General features: G+C 37.9%; 1 protein-coding gene across 1 annotated transcript in view; it reads left to right on the forward strand.

Moving 5' to 3' along the window:
* LOC102855364 (ribosomal protein S6 kinase delta-1-like) overlaps positions 1 to 19,621 on the forward strand; it is a 280,773-nt gene that overhangs the window by 107,042 nt on the left and 154,110 nt on the right. Inside the window, 1 exon segment of the mRNA XM_006890552.1 lies at positions 11,392 to 11,754. Coding sequence (XP_006890614.1) covers positions 11,392 to 11,754 — 363 coding nt within the window.

The raw sequence follows: 19,621 nt of genomic DNA on the forward strand, positions 1-19,621 counted from the left end.
TCAGATGCAATTTTGGTTCCTTGAGTCCTTGTGACTATTGTCTTCCCAATATTTCTTATATTGAACATTGCTGGTGCCTCTACATCATACCAATCTTTCTTAGAAAATGGATCAACCACTTTCTTCTTGGCTCCTTTTTTGCCACATTTTGTAAGGCGCTTGTTCTTGCCGACCGCCATGGTGGTGCTGAAAGAACGAAAAGTCCTATTCAATTTTTATGGTAAATATTCTTATGATTGAGTCTTTTCATACATCTGTGATTGTTTTGGTATGAATGGAACGTCAGGGCTAACGTTAAAATATTTGTACTTTTGATAGTTACTGCCAAGTTATCCTCTAAAACTATGAACCCACTTAGTCTTCAGCATAAGAATGCTTGTGATATTCATGTGTGTGTTCATAAGAAAAGTTTTGCTTTGCTTCTTCCTCTTTACATTTTATTTTTTTAAAGTTGGTTTCCTCGCTGCAGTAATAATAGGCATCAATCTTTAGTAATTAATTTTATAAAAACACTATATAAATAAAAAATTATATAAAACACAATGTACATGAATAAAACACAAATGTCAATTATTGTATGCAAATGCATTTTTTAAAAGTCCTTTTTCTAACCTGCTAGCTTTTGTTTATTTACTTTTACAGATTCTTCACTTAGAAATTAGATAGAATTTGGAAAGGAAGCTTTTGCATCAATATTTATTTACCTATTTTATGATCTCTCTCTTTGGGTGTTTTCATGACCTTACTTTTCTTTGGTATTAAAGTAAGGTTGCAAAGGTGAGAGAAGTGTGACTAGGTCTCTGAATTTTTGTGGTCAAAGGCAAAACATCTGAGTACGTATAGCTTTAACTTCATGCACTTTAGTCTTGTTTAGTCTTGTGTAAATGAGAATTCACCTCTTCCCAATTTGCCTAATTTGTTTTAGTATCAGTACTCCACATTACATAAAGATACAATTTAAAGATATAAATTTATGTGGAGATACATAAGAGATTTTTAGATGAGTGTTTTTAAAGATATTTACTAAGTTGGTGTGCTTCTCAGGACAGTGGACAAGTAACTTTGTAGAACTGATGTAAAAGATTTTGATTATGAAATGCTGGCTGTGTGATTGAAAAGTTGGAGAGTTATGATTATTAATTGTGTACATAAGATTGTGGGTTTAGTAAAATCTTATTGCTTTCAGAGAACAATTAGTTGTTTGTTCTTGATCTTTGAAGAATTGTTATTATGTACCATCCAATCGACTACAACTCACAGGGACCCCATGCACAGTAGCTCTGAACCCTTCTCTATCTTGAGCCAATCTCACTATCTAGGCACACCTACCCTTGTTACCCCAATTACTGTGTCAGTATATCTCATCCAGTATTTTCCTCTCTTGTGCTGTCCCTCCACCCTTCCAGTCATGAGGTCCTTCTCTAGGGACTGGTCCTTTCTGGCCATGTGCCCAAAATATGTGAGATGGAGCTTCAAAATCCTCGTCTTCGAGGAGCAACTGAGTTTCACTCTCTCCAAGACATACCTGTTTGTTCTCTTGGCAGTCCATTGGTATGCTCAATACTCTTCTCCAGTACCACAACTCAAAGACATCAAGAATTAAAAAAAGGGGGGGAAACTGCTGAAAATCAGGATACATTGTTAATATTGTTTTAAACTGATATAAAATTGGAGCATAACTGTCAGTAACAAGTTTTTACCCTAACTTATTTGTATAAAGCCAGCAATTTGAGTCTGTAATGGAGGTTAGCAACCTAGTGCACCATATTTGCCTAGTGACCTCTTATGTGAGCTTAGAATGTTTTTTTTAATTACTTTTTAAAAATGAATTATTTTAAAAAAATATTTTGTTACATGGACGTGATCTGAAATGAAGATGTCCACAGATAGTTTCATTGAAACATAGCCATCCTCACTCATTTTATATATTGTTTGTAGCATCTTCATTGCTACAACAGCAAAGTTGAGTAGTAGTGACAAGAGACTATGTTGTCGATAAGTCTAGAGTATTTATTATCTCACTACACATAGGAAGAAATGAAGTACTGGCTCCTGATGTAAATTTATATAGTCTAGTTACAGGCTGGGTTTAAAAGAGGTCGTGGCATTAGGGACAATATTGCCAATGTCAGATGGATCATGGCAGAAAGCAGAGTATCAGTAGAATGTCTATCTGTATTTCATGGGCTATGCAAAGGCTTTTGACTTTGTAGATCACAGTAAATTGTGGCTAACCTTGAGGAAAATGGACTCTTGGAGCACTTGATTGTGCTTATACGAAACCTATACTTGGACTAAGAAGCAGTCCTCAGAGCACTTCATAGTTCAAAATCAGGGAAGGAGTGCGTCAGGGATGCATCCTGTCCCAGTACCTTTTCAATATGTATGCTGAACAGATAATTTGGGAAGCAGGGCTTTATGAGATGTGTGGCATCAAGATTGGAGGAAGACTTAATAACAGCCTGTGATATACAGATGATACAACCTTGCTTGCTGAAACTGAGGAGGACTTGAAGCATTTGCTGCAAAAGGTCAAGGACTTTAGTCTTCAATATGGATTGAAGATCAACATCAAGAAGACAAAGATTCTCACAACTGTGCAAATTGCCAGCACCATATTAAGTGGAGAAGAGATTGATTGAGGTTGTTAACAAGTCCAGCTTTCTTGGATCCATAATCAACACTCTTAACACCAGCAGTCAGGAAATCAAAAGACGAATTACATTGGGAAAATATGCTGTCATGGACCTCTCCAGAGTGCTGAAGAGCAATGATGTCAGTCTAGATGCAAAGGTGCACCTAATCCAGGCCATGGTGCTCTCAATTACTTGTTATGCTTCAGAGAGTTGGACAGTGACTAAGGATGACAGAAGTAGTATTGATGCCTTTGAGTAGTGATGCTGGAACAGAGTCTTGAACATACCATGGACTGCCAAGAAAACAAATAGGTCTGTCTTGAAGAGGGTGAAACCAAGTTTCTCTTTGGAAGTTTGGATTTTGAAACTCCACCTTACTTATTTTGGGCACGTGGCCAGGAGAGATCAGTCCTTGGAGAAGGACATCATGCTTGGAAGGGTGGAGGGACAGCGTAGGAAAGGGAGACCCCGAATGAGATGGATTGATACAATAACTGGGGCAAAGTGGGTTGGTGTGCCAAAGTTAGTGATATTGACTCAGGAAAGGGAAGAGTACGTAGAGTAGCTATATGTTGCAGGCGACTCAATGGCACATAACAACAATAACATACTATGACAGGTTTGGAAGCAGGAGTGGCATCCACTTCCTAAATGACATGCCTCCAGAAACTCTGTGAACTTTGGTAAATGTCAGTAGTTGTAGAGGGGCTTCAGCCCTTTTTTTCATAGGGTCGATATGAGTAGTGCTAAACTCGAAAGCAATCAACAACAATAACAGTTCATCCTACTTTCTTTCTACTTGGTGTTTGATTTTAAGTAAATTCTTTTGTGTGTAATTTTTTCATGTGTGTGTGTGTGCTCACGCGCATGCACCCCCCCCCCACACCCATATTGAAAATCACTATGCAGTAGTGATCCAAAGTTTGGTTGTTCCCAAGCCCATTTTCTACACAGCTTAATGCAAACCTGCTTTCAATCTTGTCTAATGAAAATCATTCCTAAACCTAAACTAAGTAGATTCTACATTTTGGCAGCCATCCATCACATTTCAGCGGCTGTAAAACTTTGTGGGAAGAGATTGCTTGTGTTTTTCCCTTAGGGCTGCTAGTGGATTTAGACCATTAGCCTTTCAGTTAGTAGCATCATGTGTGACACACTGTTGTTAAGTGCTGTTGAATCATCTACAACAGCACTCGTAGTGATTCTGTGAATAATTGATAGGAACCCTGTGCTATGCTGTGCCATCCTCATAATTTCTAATATACTCATGCCCATCATTACAGTCATTGTATCAGTCCATCTCACTGAGAGTCATCTTCTCCTCACCTGGCCTCAACCTTTCCAAGCATTATACCCTTTCCCTAAGATTAGTTCTTCCTAACAACGTATGTGAGACAGAGTTCCACCATACTTGCCTCCAAGGAACACCCCGACTGCACCTTTTCCAAGACATAATTGTTTATCCTTTTGAATATTCCATAGGATATTCAGCACTCTTCTCCAGTGTCACAGGCAAATTCCTTAAGTTCCTGATTTCTGCAAATAACTTAATTTCTCCTTCATATTTGATGGAAAGCTTTAGTGGGTATTGGCTCCTCAGCTGGCAGTTGGTTTCTTTCAACCATCTGTATATGCCATCCCATTGACTTCTTGCTACCTTGCTTTCTGCTTCGAAATAAGAACTTAATTGAATTGGTTCTCATTTAGAGGTGACTTCTTTTTTTTTTTTTTCTTATAATATTTTTAGTACTCTATGATTTTGGAGAATTTGTCTGTGATACTCCTTGATGGTTTTCTTTTTTCTGCCCATTTATTTTTGTATTTATTTTTAAAAAATTTTTTAATTTGTACTGGTTTATTTACAAAGTTCATATACATTGTTTTTCATACCAGATCTTTCCCATTTGCTTCACCCATCTCTCCCTCCACTCATCAAATTGTGTAACCCTATGATTAACCATCCCATCCCAGTCTGTTAGGGATTTGCTGAGCTTCTTGAATATGGATTTTCTCCATCTTCATAATTTCTAGGAAGTTTTCTTCTAGTACCTCTTCCACAATTTCTTCAGTTCTTTCTCTCTCCCTCTTGTGTTCTGAAATTTTGAGCATACACACATGTTGCTCCTTTTGATCTTATTTCACATGATTCTGATGTTTTCTTAATATTTATCCCAATGTTTCTTCTAGTATGTTCCCATTGAGGTTCTTGTCTTTCAACACACTGACTTTTCTGTTCTGTCTCTTCAGCATGTTGGAAACCATTTCTGTTCTTTTGTGTACTGTGTTGGCTGTATCCTTTTGGTCTTGTGATGATTTTTTAAGTTTTTGTACCTTTTTATCTACAGTTTCAATTCTTCTACTTTTGCGATTTCTTCTGTAGTTTTTGTGTTCCTCCATGTTGATATATTTTTCCTGGTGCTCTGTTTCTGAAATATTAATTTTATTTATGGCTTCCATCCTTTATTCCATCATTTGCACCTTCTTCTTAGCTGTTCTGTAACTTCACATCCATATATTTCTCTTGATTCCTTGTCTTTAGGACATTTGCATTATTTATGGCTTCCATTCTTTTTACCATCATTTGTACCTTCTTTTGTAGATTTTTTTTTTGACTCTGAGTTAATATATTCTTCTTCTCTCTTTCTGGATCTGTAATATGCTCTGCTTTTTTAGAAGAAGGCTTATTTTGTTTTTTCGCAATGTTTGAAGTTGCCTGCTGCTTTCTTTATATGTGAAGTTTTTCTTGGTCTGTATTTCTATTGCATCTGTGTAGGTTGTTGATGGTCCTTCATCTTTATAATTTTTTTATTAGTTGCAGACTTAAAGTGTTCCCTTTATGGAGGAGGGCAACTTGCTATACCAGGAGCCTTTACTGGTCCTTTTCAGTGGGAAAGCTTGCCTTTCCTAAAATCCTTCAACTTTCCTCTGGACTGCAGTGTAGCCTTGAGAGAATCTTACCTGTGTGTTCTAAACTTTGTGTTCTCACCCTTGTGTTCTAACGTGTACACTTGTGCTTGGTCATCCACAGAATAGCCAGAAACCAGTTTCCTGCTGATTTTTGCACTCTCTATCTGCAGTAGGGGAAGACAGCTGGCCCTGTACCTCTATGCAGCTGTCCACTTAAATATCTTCTTTTTAAAAATTTATTATTAATTTCAATGAAAATTTACAGAAACTTTGGATTTCCATTCATGCATTGTTGCACTTTTCTGCCCTCCCAACCCTTCCCGCTAGTATATTACCCTCTTGGGAAAGTAAAAGAAAAATTCTTTCATTGTTTTACAGTCCCTCCCCCCAGGTCCACTTCACTATACTGCCTTCGCTCTGGGCTCCTATCATGACAAAATGCCTAATAATTTTCCCTCTTAAACAGTTTTCCCTCATCGGTTTCAATGCAGTATACATTATTGAACCCATCCTTCTCAGTCGCCTCCCAACCCCGATGTCAGTCCTGCTTTACAGCAGTGGCATCATGCAGTATTTGTCCTTTTGTGACCGAGATACTTTACTCAGCATAATGTCCTCCACAGTCACCCATTTTGAATAATATTGCATGAGTTCCTTGTTTTTCAATGCAGCATAGTATTCCATTGTGTGAATATACCACAGCTTCCCTATCCATTCGTTTGTTGATGGGCTCTTGGGTTGATTCCAGCTCCTTGCTATTGTAAACAAAGCCGTGATAAACATGGGTGTGCATATATCGGCTTGGATATCAGTTATGGTCTCTTTGGGGTATATTCCCAGTAGTGGAATTGCTGGGTCAAATGGTATCTCTATTTGCAACTTTTTGAGAAAGCGCCATACCGCTTTCCACAGTGGTTGCACCATTTTACACTCTCACCAACAGTGAATAAGGGTTCCAGTTTCTCCACAACCTTACCAGCATTTTTTGCTTGCTGTTCTGTTAAATTTTGCAATTCTGACTGGGGTGAGATGATATCTCATAGTTGTTTTGATTTGCATCTCTCTTAGAGCTCGGGATTTTGAACATTTCTTGATATGCTTGTTAGCCATCTGAATGTCTTCTTTGGTGAAGTGTCTGTTCATATCCTGTGCCCATTTTTCTATTGGCTTATTTACCTTTATCTTGTTGTAGTAAAATCTTATATATTGTTGTTGTTGTTACGTGCTGTAGAGTTCCTTGTAGCCCTATATACAGTAGCCCTATTCCCTGCTCTGTCCTTTGCCAGTCTTATTGTCTATGACACACCTACCCCATTATCACAGTCACTGAGTCAATCTATCTCATTGAGGGTCTTCTCTCTTGCGCTGTTCCTCCACTCTCCCAAGCATGGCTTTGCTCTCTAAGTACTGGTTCCTCCTTGCCACATATCCAGAATATGTCAGATGAAGCTTCAGAATCCTTGCCTACAAGATGCAGCCTGGTCTCATCCACTCTAGGATGAACCTGTTTGTTCTCCTAGCAATCCATGGTATATTTTTTTCACCACCAGAGCTCAAAAACATCAATTCTCCTTCTTTCATCCCTAGACCTTGTCCAGCTTTCTGATGTACAACAAGTAATTGCAAAGACTATGGCCTGAATCAGTGCATCTTAGTCACCAGACTGACACTATGTAGCCTGATGATAATCTGTCCTATCTCCACTTACTTCTTCTAAAGTTTGTAATTGTTCTTGGTGCTACTGGTGCACAGTGCAGCTGGAGATCAACTTCCATGTGGCTGCACCTCTTTATCTGTGTGGAGTCAAGGGGGGCACGACCATGTACCTCTATGGAGCCACCGTCTCAGGTCTCATGTGCAGTGGGAATTTCTTCAGTCCGCACCTGCTCTTCTGAAGTTTGTAATGGTCCTTGGTGGTGCTGGTGCTCAGAGCAGGGAGACCAACTTCCCTGGAAGAGGCACTTTTTGTCTGGTTTTGGATCGGGGTGTGTGTGTGTGCAGAGCCACAAGTACCTCTATGCAGCAGCCCTCTCAGGTCTTGTGGATAGCCAGTTGTGGATCTCTTCTGCTTGAGACCACCCTCCTCACCCCTCTTTATCCTATGTAGGGTTGAGTGGGGCAGGGGCATATACCGCTATGCAGCCACGCTCTCAAGTCTCTCCTTCCTGCACCCTTCTCTTCTAAAGATTGTAATTGTCCTTGGTGGTGTTGGTATGTAGAGCAGCCAAGACCAGCTTCCCCTGGCTGCACTGTATAAGATGTTAGGCAAAACTTATTTTGATGATAACATTAGGTCTTTATTTTCTTTTTTTACTGTGCTAATATTTGCACAGATGACATAAAAAAGCAAGATTGGTGTTCTGCATGAAGCAAGACAAGACACCATAGCGTACTAGTAATTGTTATGTGTAATTGCAGTATTTTAATTGTAAAATAATTACTAATTTAAGAATATCCTTAATAAAGCATTTAGTAAATTGCTGCCATTGAGACATATCTTTTAAAAGTTTTTTTTATGAGAAAATGACAAATAAATATAAATCACATTTGTATACTGAATTGCCCTGGTGTAGTTGTTTGATTCATGAATTGGCTTTAACTACCATTTTCATGGACCTCCCTTTTAGCTTAAAAGAACAACTGTCAAATTACTGTTAGTCAGACATGAGTATTTGACAAGTACTTCCTCAAAAGTTAATGAAGTGAGCTGACCCGTTAGGGAAAAATACTAGAGTGTCTCAAAAATAATGCAGTTTCTTAAACATCAACTTTGAATTCTGTAACTGCTTAGAGTTTACTTTGTTAATTAAAATAAGAACCAGTACAGTGCACACATTTTTACTAACAAGATCCAAGTTTGCTTGTTCCGTTAACATAAATGCTGGGGTTCTTGTGCTGATGAGTTCTCTGAAGGCATTTTGGTTGCACCTTGGTGGTTGAAGAGAGTTTCCCATGCAAAAACTTGTCAAGGTACTTGAAGTAATGGTAGTCAGCTGCTTGAGAGGTTTCATGAGTATGCTGGAGGAGGCAAAGTTTTGTAACGCAATTTGTTGAGCTTTTGGAATATTGGATGTGCGAGGTATGGTTAAGAGTGTCATGCAGAAGGTTTGGACTTTTCTTTTCTCTTGTTAAGTGCCGGATGCAAACATTGCTGATTTGGGTGCATTTCTTCACAGTGCTTCTTTGCTGTAATGATTTCACCTAGATTTGAGAATTTCACCTAGAATTTGTCAAGGTGCAGACCACCAAACAGTCACCACTTTTGGCCTAAGCTTGGTTTTGGGTGGTACTCGACACTGAGATCTGATTGACCACTGTATTGAATGTCATCATTTGTTATAAAGGATCCATTTTTCATTCCATGTTGCAATGTGATTGAGACATGAGTTGTTTTATTGAGTGAAAGGAGAAGATTTAAAAGGGCCAGTTCCTTATTTTTGTTCAGTTTCTATGCTACCCATTTGTTAAGCTTCTTCACCTTTCCAGTTTGTGCTAAAAGATGACATGTAGTTGATGACTTATAGAATGATACATACCGTTTAACTTCTTATGCAGTGTTGAGGGGATAGCATCTACATTGTCCTCAGCAGATCATTGCCAACTTTTGTTGTCCACCTAGCTTGGGAATTGGGAATCACAATGATGGAATTTTTGAAACTAGTGTGGTACTATGCATTAGTTTATACCTTTTTTGCCCCAAACTTCATTAATATATTTGAGGTGTTTGTACTGCACTGCAGCAAAATTTTGAATGCTTAAAAGTGGACTTAGTGAAAAGCTTTTTTGACATCCTCTGTGTCTGCTCCCTGGAGGCAAGGCTTCTGAGGCTTTGTCTGACATACTTTGGACATGTTGCAAGGAACGGCCAGTCCTTGGCAAGGGACATCATGTTTGGGAGGGTGGAGGGATAGTGCAAGAGAGGAAGACCTTCAATAAAATGGATTGATTCAGTGACTGGGGTATGTGGGTAGGCATTTTAGAGAGAATAAGGTTGGCTCAGAATAGAGCAGGATTTAGGGCTGTCTCGACAGCACATAACAACCACAATAATATGCTAGATCTTAAAAAAATAGACGAAGTATAATTTTTATTTAAAACCAGTTTTACAGAAGGAAATGAGCATTAAATAAGCTTTAAAAGATTATATAACATTTAATATTTTTTAATAAGACTTACAAAGTATAACATATAAATCAAGCAACCAAAATCCTGCATTATTTTTGCAATCATCTAATAACTGTTAGTATGCATTATTAACAATAAAATTTGTGCTTCTGATATAAAATTAGGATTTTGGAAAACTTTTACCTGCCATTAATAAACTTTACATTTTCCTTATACTTAATTTAAAGAGGAGATCTTAACAAATGATTTTGGGAGAATAGATATTGCATTATGTGCTAACATTTAGAAATTCTGCATAACATCTGGAACCAATATTAAAAAATATTAACAATAGGTGATACTACAAACTCATGCTTTGCTTAAGGATCCTTTCAAAGTACAGAACAAACCAGAGAATATTAATGTAATAGAATATGAAGATCTTGATGGAATTTTATGTTCCACATTGTATAATAAGCTTTAAGGAACTACCCTTGTCAAATTTTTGTATTCTATCACAGAACAATATCTGTAATTTTTTGAAAAGGTTAAAATATTCATCCCATTTTGACTTACATAACTTCTTATGTCATTCAAACAAAAGAGCATATGGCGGCTGACTAAATACAGCAGCTCAAGTGAGAAACTAGCCATCCTCTGTTTAGTCAAATTTGTATGAGATTTAAAAAAAAAAGTAAATTAATGCAACTCTTTCTACTGAATAGTCTTGGAAAATGTGTTTTTCCCCCCAAAAAATTATGCAGTGGGCTTTAAAATATCTTTTTAAGGTGAATGAATATTTAAAAATATCTCCGTTTTATTTTGTAAGATGGTATTGGTAGTCATAATTAACATAAGCAAAATTGAAGTTCTCAACAGTTGTTACAATTATAAAACTAGAGAGGGGGTCTTGAGAAAAAAATGCATGAGCTGTTACTGTATGTAGGACTTGCTCCTGTATCATCCAGTTATGTGAATTGAAAAAAAATTTTTTTACTGCTTAATGTTTCAACAGCATGTATTACGTATTTTTGTTAGAAAGCTAAAGTGCAAAGAGAGACTCAAGTTCTTTCTACAAACTGTAGAAGAGCTGAAACCATTCAGATTTTGAAAAGGTTAGTTGTTAAGACAACAAAACAAAACGCCATAACTTTTCAAATATGAATAGTTACCTAAAAGCACAATTGTGAGTATGCATTGTGTAGACATTATTGTAATAGTTATAACAGTCTATTATACTTTAAGGAACTTGCTAGTGGTCATACAGCAAATTTTAAAAACTGAGATTGAAGAACTTTTTGTCCGACTCCCCCAATCTCTTACTGTTTTTCATTTAATTAAATATAGTTGTCGATGGCACATAACAACAACAACAACAACAACAACAACAACAACAACAACAACAGTTGTTTAGTACCGCTCCGTGTATAAGAACAGCTTTCTAGAAACAATTTAGAAGATCTTGTGGTATAGACTGTTTTGGAAAACAAAATCAGATAAAGACAATTCTCCAATTTTAATTTGATGATTAAGGCAAGAAGATTATAATCCAGAATTATAGAGAGGGCTGGTGTGGAAATGATTGAATTAAGCTGTATCTTATGTCTAGACATTGACTTCTATCAGTAAATTTTATCTTTTCTAATTAACTTGGATAGTATAAAAATGAATTTTCAGCATGATTTGTATCCTTTTGGCTGATTCTCAGTTTAATATCTGTTTACTGTTGTGATCATATTTCTAGGCATCTCCAGTGACAGTGATCTGGTATCTCTTACTGTTGATGTGGATTCTCTTGCTGAGTTAGATGATGGAATGGCTTCCAATCAAAATTCTCCCACTAGAACTTTTGGTCTCAATCTTTCTTCGGATACTTCAGCACTAGGGGCTGTTGCTTCTGACAGTGAACAGAACAAAACGGAAGAAGAACGGGAAAGCCGTAGCCTCTTTCCTGGGAGTTTAAAACACAAACTTGGCAAGAGAGATTATTTGGAGAAAGCAGGAGAATTAATTAAGCTGGCTTTGAAAAAGGAAGAAGAAGAAAACTATGAAGCTGCTTCTGATTTATATAAGAAAGGAGTTGATTTACTACTAGAAGGTGTTCAAGGTACACTTTTATCTATATTAATATGTTTGGGAATGTTTTTATCTGTGGGAGAAGTATATCTATATGACTTTATTGGCTTCATAATCCTGTATAGAAACAAGACTAAAAAAAAAGACATTAATGAATCCTCAGTAAGTTATATACTGGCTATGTGCTTTTAGTTATGTGAGATCTAAGATAGTATCAGAGGTATTTAACTCTATTTTGAGCAGTTAATGTATATAAGTAGATCTCTTTTAAGTCAACAAGACTCTATGTCTTTTGTATTAATAGAGTTTTTGTTTCTTTTGATTTGGTGACTGGCGTTTGCCAGTCTTCAACTCCCAGTAGTATTCACAAATATACTCTAATCCATTTACTCTTGATGACCTAAAGAGACAAAAATGACATGTGCTTTGAGACTGAGAGTATAAAGGGCCTTTGGCTTTGTCCACTACTGTATTCTTCATTGGATGCAGTGCTTCTTAGCTGATTAATTAATGAAGATGACATAGAACATACATAGCTAAATATAATGGGTTTTATTAAAATAATACTTTTTTAATTAAAGCATTACTTTTTTTTCAGTCACTTGCCTTTTAAAAGCAGAATGAAGCATACTACAGTACCATTACATTTTGAATACAGTAATCAAAGGTTGATATGAGCTTCTTTAAGTGAGCTTCTTTCCAGAAAATCATAATTTCATTATAATGCTGGTATCTTTGACTTAAAGAAACCATTAAGATCACCATAGTTTCCAGTACTGCTAACATTTTGCAGTATTCACTGTACTTTCGCTCTGATTGATATCCTATAATCCAAAAGTCTTCTATTTTATCCTTTTGAGATTATAAACCATCATGTCTTATAATGGAGTGGGATAAGGGTATATGCTTACCTGTATAGAGTAGACCAGGAAATGTGGGTGATGATGATGATGATGATGGTAAGGGAGTCTTATCTGCTTCCTAATTTGAGATTTTGACCAGTTCTTTATTTTCAGTTTTTTCCTTGGCATCGTGCTAATAGTTGCTGAATTTTGGAGGAGTTTTGTGGCGCATGTAGATCAGGCTGTTTTCTTGGGTTTTCTAAGTTAGTAACTACTAATCCATTTTCTTTAAGGCATCTAAAATTCTAGTCTTAATATTTTTACATCTAATAATTTTATACATTGGGTTTTGCCTTGAAAAGTTTGTGGTTTGTTTCTTTGCTTTTTTAAAGAAAGAATGTTTATTGCCATATTTATAGGGTTTTATGAGGCTCTAAGCTATATAAATGTACCAAATCTGACATCTGGGTATTCAGATTTCACATTAGATACCTATTTTGTTGCACCTGTACATAAAAAAACGCTGCTAATGCTTTGTATATATAGCAATAACCAGAGTTTGAAATATTTTTATTTTTTTCATGGTAATTATGTCTTACTGAAGTTGTTTGTATGACCATTTGGAACCTGCTATCACATAATTTTGAATAACTGTTGCTCATATTAATTCTAATTAATTTTATGTCTTCTTTATACAGTTAAGTAATTTTAGCTACTATTTCTAAGGTTTCTAATTGATCAGTTAATTCTGAAGGCACTTTTTCTTAAGACGTGACTGTTGTATAATTTTTAAAAATTTGACTGTTGTATAATTTTTATCCACATTTTGTTTTTGTGTTTTTTCCCCTGAAATGGCATATGTTTGCTTGCTTGCTTATTGGTAGATCATTCTGATCTTAAGAACTATTTTTTTTTGTCATAGTTCATGGTTTTGAGTTGGGAATTTTAATGAGAATGAGTTGGAAGTAATATGTGTTGATATATTTCCCTTTTCTAAGTAATTATGTGTTAAAATATCACTAGGGAGCTCTGTTGACCTAGTGTGTATAGTGATGTGCTGCAGTATGTATAGTGATGGCAATCTCCCTGGTGGTTCAAATTTATTTTATCAGCAATTCCTCAGGGAAAAAAGATGGACAGTATCCACCAGTGCAATTTTCAGCCTCTGCAAACCTGGAGAGTCAGTTGGAACAAAATTCTGAGTTGGTTCTGACTCAACAACAATGAGTTTGAGTTTTTAAAACATCATTGGGTTTAAGATAAAGCACATCAGAGTGACATTTTTCTACCTAGAAGTTACTTGTATTTAACTTCAGAACACTTCATTATGTTACCACTTGATGGCACCAGAAAAATAAAAATCCTTGCTTCAAAATGATAATTATGAATGTATATCAGTAAGTAACAATGAATGCATAATTTAGTTAGTCACCTTGCTGACTATGGTGATTTCTTTCTCTTTTAGAAAATGGATACAGACCCCATTAGATCTATCTTACTATGTTACTATTTAAACTTTGACTCTACCCCTAATACTATAGCTTCCTGTATTCCTCTTTTGTTCTTAGAGTTTTCAGAAGCTTATTCTCTCAAAAATCAATGTCCAAATTTTCCTTTTTTTCTGTCTTAATCTGAGAGCTCTGCTGAAACCTGTCCACCACAGGTGACCTGTCTGACATTTGAAACACTGGTAACATAGATTCTAGCTTCACAGCAACCCACAAGTTACCACAGTACAGCAAACTGACAGACAAATACTGTACTCTAACAGCAAACCTGTTGTTATTTTTGGCCTGCTGTTATTAACTCCTAAACTGGCATTTTCTCACCCCAAGAGTAGATAGAAAACACAATAGAAATAGTGAAAACTTGGCATTTTCTTCTTAAGCATGGTACTTATTCCTGTATTCTAGAAATAGCTTTTGAAATGAAGTAATCCTCCCTTTGTATAAATCTTCAGGAATATACAGATTGAAGAGAAGTCTAAAAGTCAAGGTTAAGTGAAACCACTTTACTCTTTAAAGAGAAGGTGCATCACTCCTCATCATTCCATGTTCTGTTTCTATAATACTGTGAGAGTGTTGATTAATCTGTAGTCACATTGTAAGATTATTGGAATATTTACAGGAATGTAGACTAGCTAATGGATGATAAAGATATTAATGAGAGGTTTGAACAACAATTTATATCTATTAAATATCTGCCACTGTACAAAGATAGGATTTTTCTTACATTATTTTTAGTCCTCACAACTCTATAAACTCAACTGTGACTGGTAATATCAGATTTTCTGTAAATGGAACCAGAATTTAGAGAGTGCAAACTTTTCTTATAATGTTCTTTTTAAAACTTGGGACCTATTTAGCAAGAGTAATTATTTAAAACAGGAAGCTACCAGATGGTAAGCATTGTTAGTAATACCCATCAGTGGGCTCCGTATGAATTACAGAATTTGTTTGAGAACGGATCTTAGCTTGTTTTAAGGGCCAAATTTGCTAGTCCTTTGTGTTTGTGAGGGTGTTATTATTGTTGTGGTTATGTGCTGTTGAGTTGACTGTATCTCATAGCAACTCAGTGAACCACAGATCTGAACCTGCCCTATTTTGTACCATCCTCACCACCTCTGATGAGCTTGAGTTTCAGTCACTCTTTTGTCCATCTTGTTGAGGGTTTATTAGGTAGTTATTGTAATCCTCATGTTACAAGTGAATGAAATCAAGACAAAAGTTAAGTGATTTGTTGAAGGACTTAAAAAAAAAAAGAAAACCCAAACAAATAAAAAAATCAAACCACTCTAAGATTTGGAGCCTGAATTTAAAGATAGGTCTTTATGAGCCCAAACCTTTTTTTCTTTTCATTATATGTTACTCCTTCTCACATATTATCCCCTGGCTAGATTAGCTTTTATTACATGGAGAAGCAACACATCTCCAGTAGCAAACATATCAACATAGGCAATTCAGTCTTTTTTCTCCCATACATTTGTTTATTTGTTAAACTATGTTTCCTGCCAGATGATCACTCTGTGAGCACATACTATTTGTATGTGCCTGGCACTGTGATAATGAATATAAAATGATCTTACATGAAAAATAGAAAATAGAATTGAGCAGTAGCTCTTCAAATAAGAGATATTTCTGTCAACTCCTTAATAATGTTAATATGACCAATGAGTACATAGTCTTTATTGTGTTGAAAATATCTGCTAAATTAACCCAAATATGGTGTTGCTTTTCTGTTGTTGTTCATACAGCATGTCTCTGGTCTTTTTTGTTCATTTTTACTTTCCTTTTCTCACCATCATCATCATCATCATCATCCTCTTTCCTCACCTCTTTTCTTTTTGTTTTCACTTAAACTCCTGTGTATATTACAAATCAGAAGCACTTCTTGTATTGTGATTATCTAAGTCTTGAAAATATTACTGGTAATTTTAACCACTAATAATATTTCTTATTTTAACATTAAATTATACTATATTGTCTTGTGAAACCTGTGATTGGACCAGGAAGCAGTAGTCAGAACAGAGCAGGAAAACACTGCATGGTTTAGGATCAGGAAATATGTGTATCAGGGATGCTCCTATCTCTATACCTTTTCAATTTATATGCAGAACAGATCATTTGTGAGGTTGGACTTTTATGAGGAGGAATATGGCAGAAATGGAAAAGAATTTATCAATGACCTGCGTTATACAGATGACACAACCTTGCTTGCTGAAACTGAGGAGGATATGATGTTTGCTTCAGGTCAAGAACTGTAATCTTCAAAATGGATTGAGGCTCAACATCAAGAAGACAAAGATTCTCACCACAGGACCAATTGGCAGCTTCATGATAGAGAAGAGATTGAGATTGTTAATAACTTCAGCTTGCTTGGTTCCACAGTCAACATTCTTGACACTCGCAGTCAGGAAATCGGAAGACAAATTGCATTGGGAAAGTTGCCAGGGACCTTTCCAGAGTACTGAAAAGCAACGATGTCATTCTGGAGACTAAGGTGCACCTTATACAGGCTGTGGTCTGCACATTTACTTGCTATGCATCAGAAAGCTGGATAATAACTAAGAATGATAGAAGAAGGATCAATGCCTTTGAGTTATGGTGCTGGAGAAGAGTGTTGAACATACCGTAGACTGCCAGGAGAACAATCAGGCCAGTCCTGGAGAGAGTGAAATCAGGCAAGGAAATCCTGGAGGCAAGGATTTTGAAGCTCTGTCTCAAATACTTTGGGCATGTAACCAGGAGAGACCAGTCTTTGGATAAGGATATGCTTGGAAAGGTTGAGGGACAGTGCAGTAGAAGAAGAATGCAGATGAGATGGATTGGCACAATAACTGGGGTTAAAATGACTTGATGGCACCTAACAACAACAAAAACAAAATTCATGCTCCTGCCGAGCAGCTGGTGAATTTGAACAGCACATTTCTTTACCAGTAGGCTCCTAGAGCTCTTACCTACCGAGAATATGATTAAAAACTTACGCAGAATATTTCTGGATGTGGAGCCCATCAATCTTTGGACTCATCAATATTAGACTTAGTTTTGATTCTAGTCTACAGATTTAAAAAAAATTTTTTTTAAGACAGGAGTACTTTTATTTGTTGTCCACCCATAGTTTTCTCATGCTTTCACTGCAGTCCAGCCACAGGCCACCGACCTGTGTGCAGGCTCAGTTCCAGCCCTGCTGCTGCTGCTCCCTTTTGCTCTTGGCCCTGAGGTGGTGGTGGTGGCAGCTGCTTTAACCCTGGGGAGGCTGCCAGGAGCTCAGAGGTGGAGCTTGCCAGGTGTAAGACCACGGGGATCTGGGATAGGGCAGGGTTGGTCTTCTGTAGTCTCTGGATTCACTTGGCCAATGTGGCCTGATCATGGGCACCTGCTTTGCACATGGCGAAGACAGGCCCTTCCTCCACTTCATCAATGTCAAACTCGTAGTCATCCCAGGCCCTCCTTCTGTACTCCAGATCAAGCTGCAGGGGGTAGAGGTTCCACTCCCCTGGAATCTCTACTTTCCTCTTCTTAGAAGCTCTGAGGATGTGGTAGTAGACACACTTATTGTGGAGCCACAGGGAGAAGGGGCCCTCGCAAAGATAGACCAGAATGGATCATGTTGGGCCAGGGCAGCCTGCTGATCGGGGCCCTGGATCCCTACCATGTGAGGCTGGTTGGGATCTCCTGCCCCTGTGGAGTCTCTAGACAGGCATCTGGTAGATGGAGACCTGAGTGCTAAGGTTGGGCTCTATATGCCACAGGTTCAACCTGGCCATGTCCACTGGGGCAGCTCCTGGGCCACAGGGAAGGGGTTGATGTTTTTTTGTTTGTTTTTTTTTTTTTAATTTTTTATTTTCCTTGTTGTGTACCACCAAATTGCCCCTCCTTCTCCAGCAGAGTATCTGGTGTATTTGAAGGGGTTGATGTTTTTAAAGTGGGTCTGCCACAACCTCCCACGAATGCATCGGTAAGCTTCTGTGTCCAAAGATCTGAAGAAGCAGGAACTCCATCTCTTTATTGGACATCACCCCGTGGTTCTCCATCTGCTCCAGAACAGCAACACCACACTCCTGCTGTGGCTGGTAGTGCAAATACTTGTACTGGAAGATGTTGTACTCCCGAAAGACCTCGTTGGGGAAGATGTCAAGCAGCATGTTCTAGATGGCCAGGTTCCGGTCCACGCCAGTACTGGCGCTTCATGCTCAGGGCCAGGTAGATGCAGTCCACGTGGCCCCACTTGCCCACGTCATGCTTTCTAAAGTTCTGAATGGCCTGCACAAAGTTCACCTTGTCCCACTCACTGCTGGGTCCAAACACCTTCACGCGGGGTACCACAGCCTTGACGAGAGCCCCCCTCTATGGCTCCAGGGGGCGTGGGACCAGTGGGGAGTCAGAATGGTGGCTGGCTGTGCTGCAGTGGAGGCCCTGCAGGGGGACCTGAGAGAAGGGGGATCCCGTGAGGGCTGGCCTGCAGATGCCTCCCCCGCCCCGAGAGAGGGCTTGGGCTAGCGAGATGGCTTGGGGCCAGCAAGATGGCTTGAGCCCAGCTCATGGCTGCTTGTCAGATGATCACTTCCTTACTGGGTCGGCCGTTTTCTCCAGGCCCGCCTGTCTTGATACTGGTTGCCACCATAGTCACCTGGAGAGCTTCCGGGTTTCTACAGATTTTTTTTTAAATTAATATCTCATGTTTGTTGCATCCGGTCTATTTGGAACCAACCTATAGCTGACCCTCAGGTGGGTTTTCAGAGTCAGTTAATCAGATGGGAGGAGATTGCCCATCCTTCTCCAGCAGAGCAGCTGGTGGCTTTGAACTGAGTGTCTTCAGGATTGCAACACAGCTTCTTGACAGTAGGCCAACAGATCTCCCTAAATGTTTCATACCATAAAATTAATTATTTAAATTCAACAGTTTAGTGGCATTTAGTACATTCATAATGTCTCACCTGTATGTAATTCTAAAATATACTTTCTTTATATGTATGCTCTAGTGGTCCAGGGGGGCAGAAGCTACACAGACAGCCCAAAGACATGAGGTTTGAGTCCACAAGCAGATCCATAGGAGAAGGATAGGCGTGTCCGCCCCTCTGATTTAACTGCTTCTCCGAGGGTCAGCCCTCATTGCTTCCAACTCAGTGGTATACAACAACAAAAAATGTGTGTATGACTATGCAAATTTTTGTTATTGTTTTATGATTGCATATAAAAACAATAAATGTGTAAGTTTTTGTTATGTTTGCTGTCACATCGGAACTGACCCATAGCTGACCCTCCAGTTGTTTTCAGAGGCAGTCAGTCACTCTTGAGGAAATGGCCCTTCCTTCTTCTGTAGAGCATCTGGTAGATTCTAACCACCTTCCTTTGCGATTGCAGCACAGCTTCTTACCACCAAACCTCCAGAGCTCACTACTGTATACATTTCCTTTGGGTATTTTGTATAAATAAATTCTTGCAGCTTATGGCCTGTTATATTTGGCTCCTTTCACTTACTAGTGTTTTTCCAAGCTTCTTCTACATTGTGTTACAATTCAATACTTACCTTTTTCATGTTCTTTTTTTTTTTTTT

This window comes from Elephantulus edwardii, unplaced genomic scaffold (assembly GCF_000299155.1).
Source record: "Elephantulus edwardii isolate Elephantulus edwardi_28Jun2011 unplaced genomic scaffold, EleEdw1.0 scaffold00090, whole genome shotgun sequence".
Classification (NCBI taxonomy): Eukaryota; Metazoa; Chordata; class Mammalia; order Macroscelidea; family Macroscelididae; genus Elephantulus; species Elephantulus edwardii.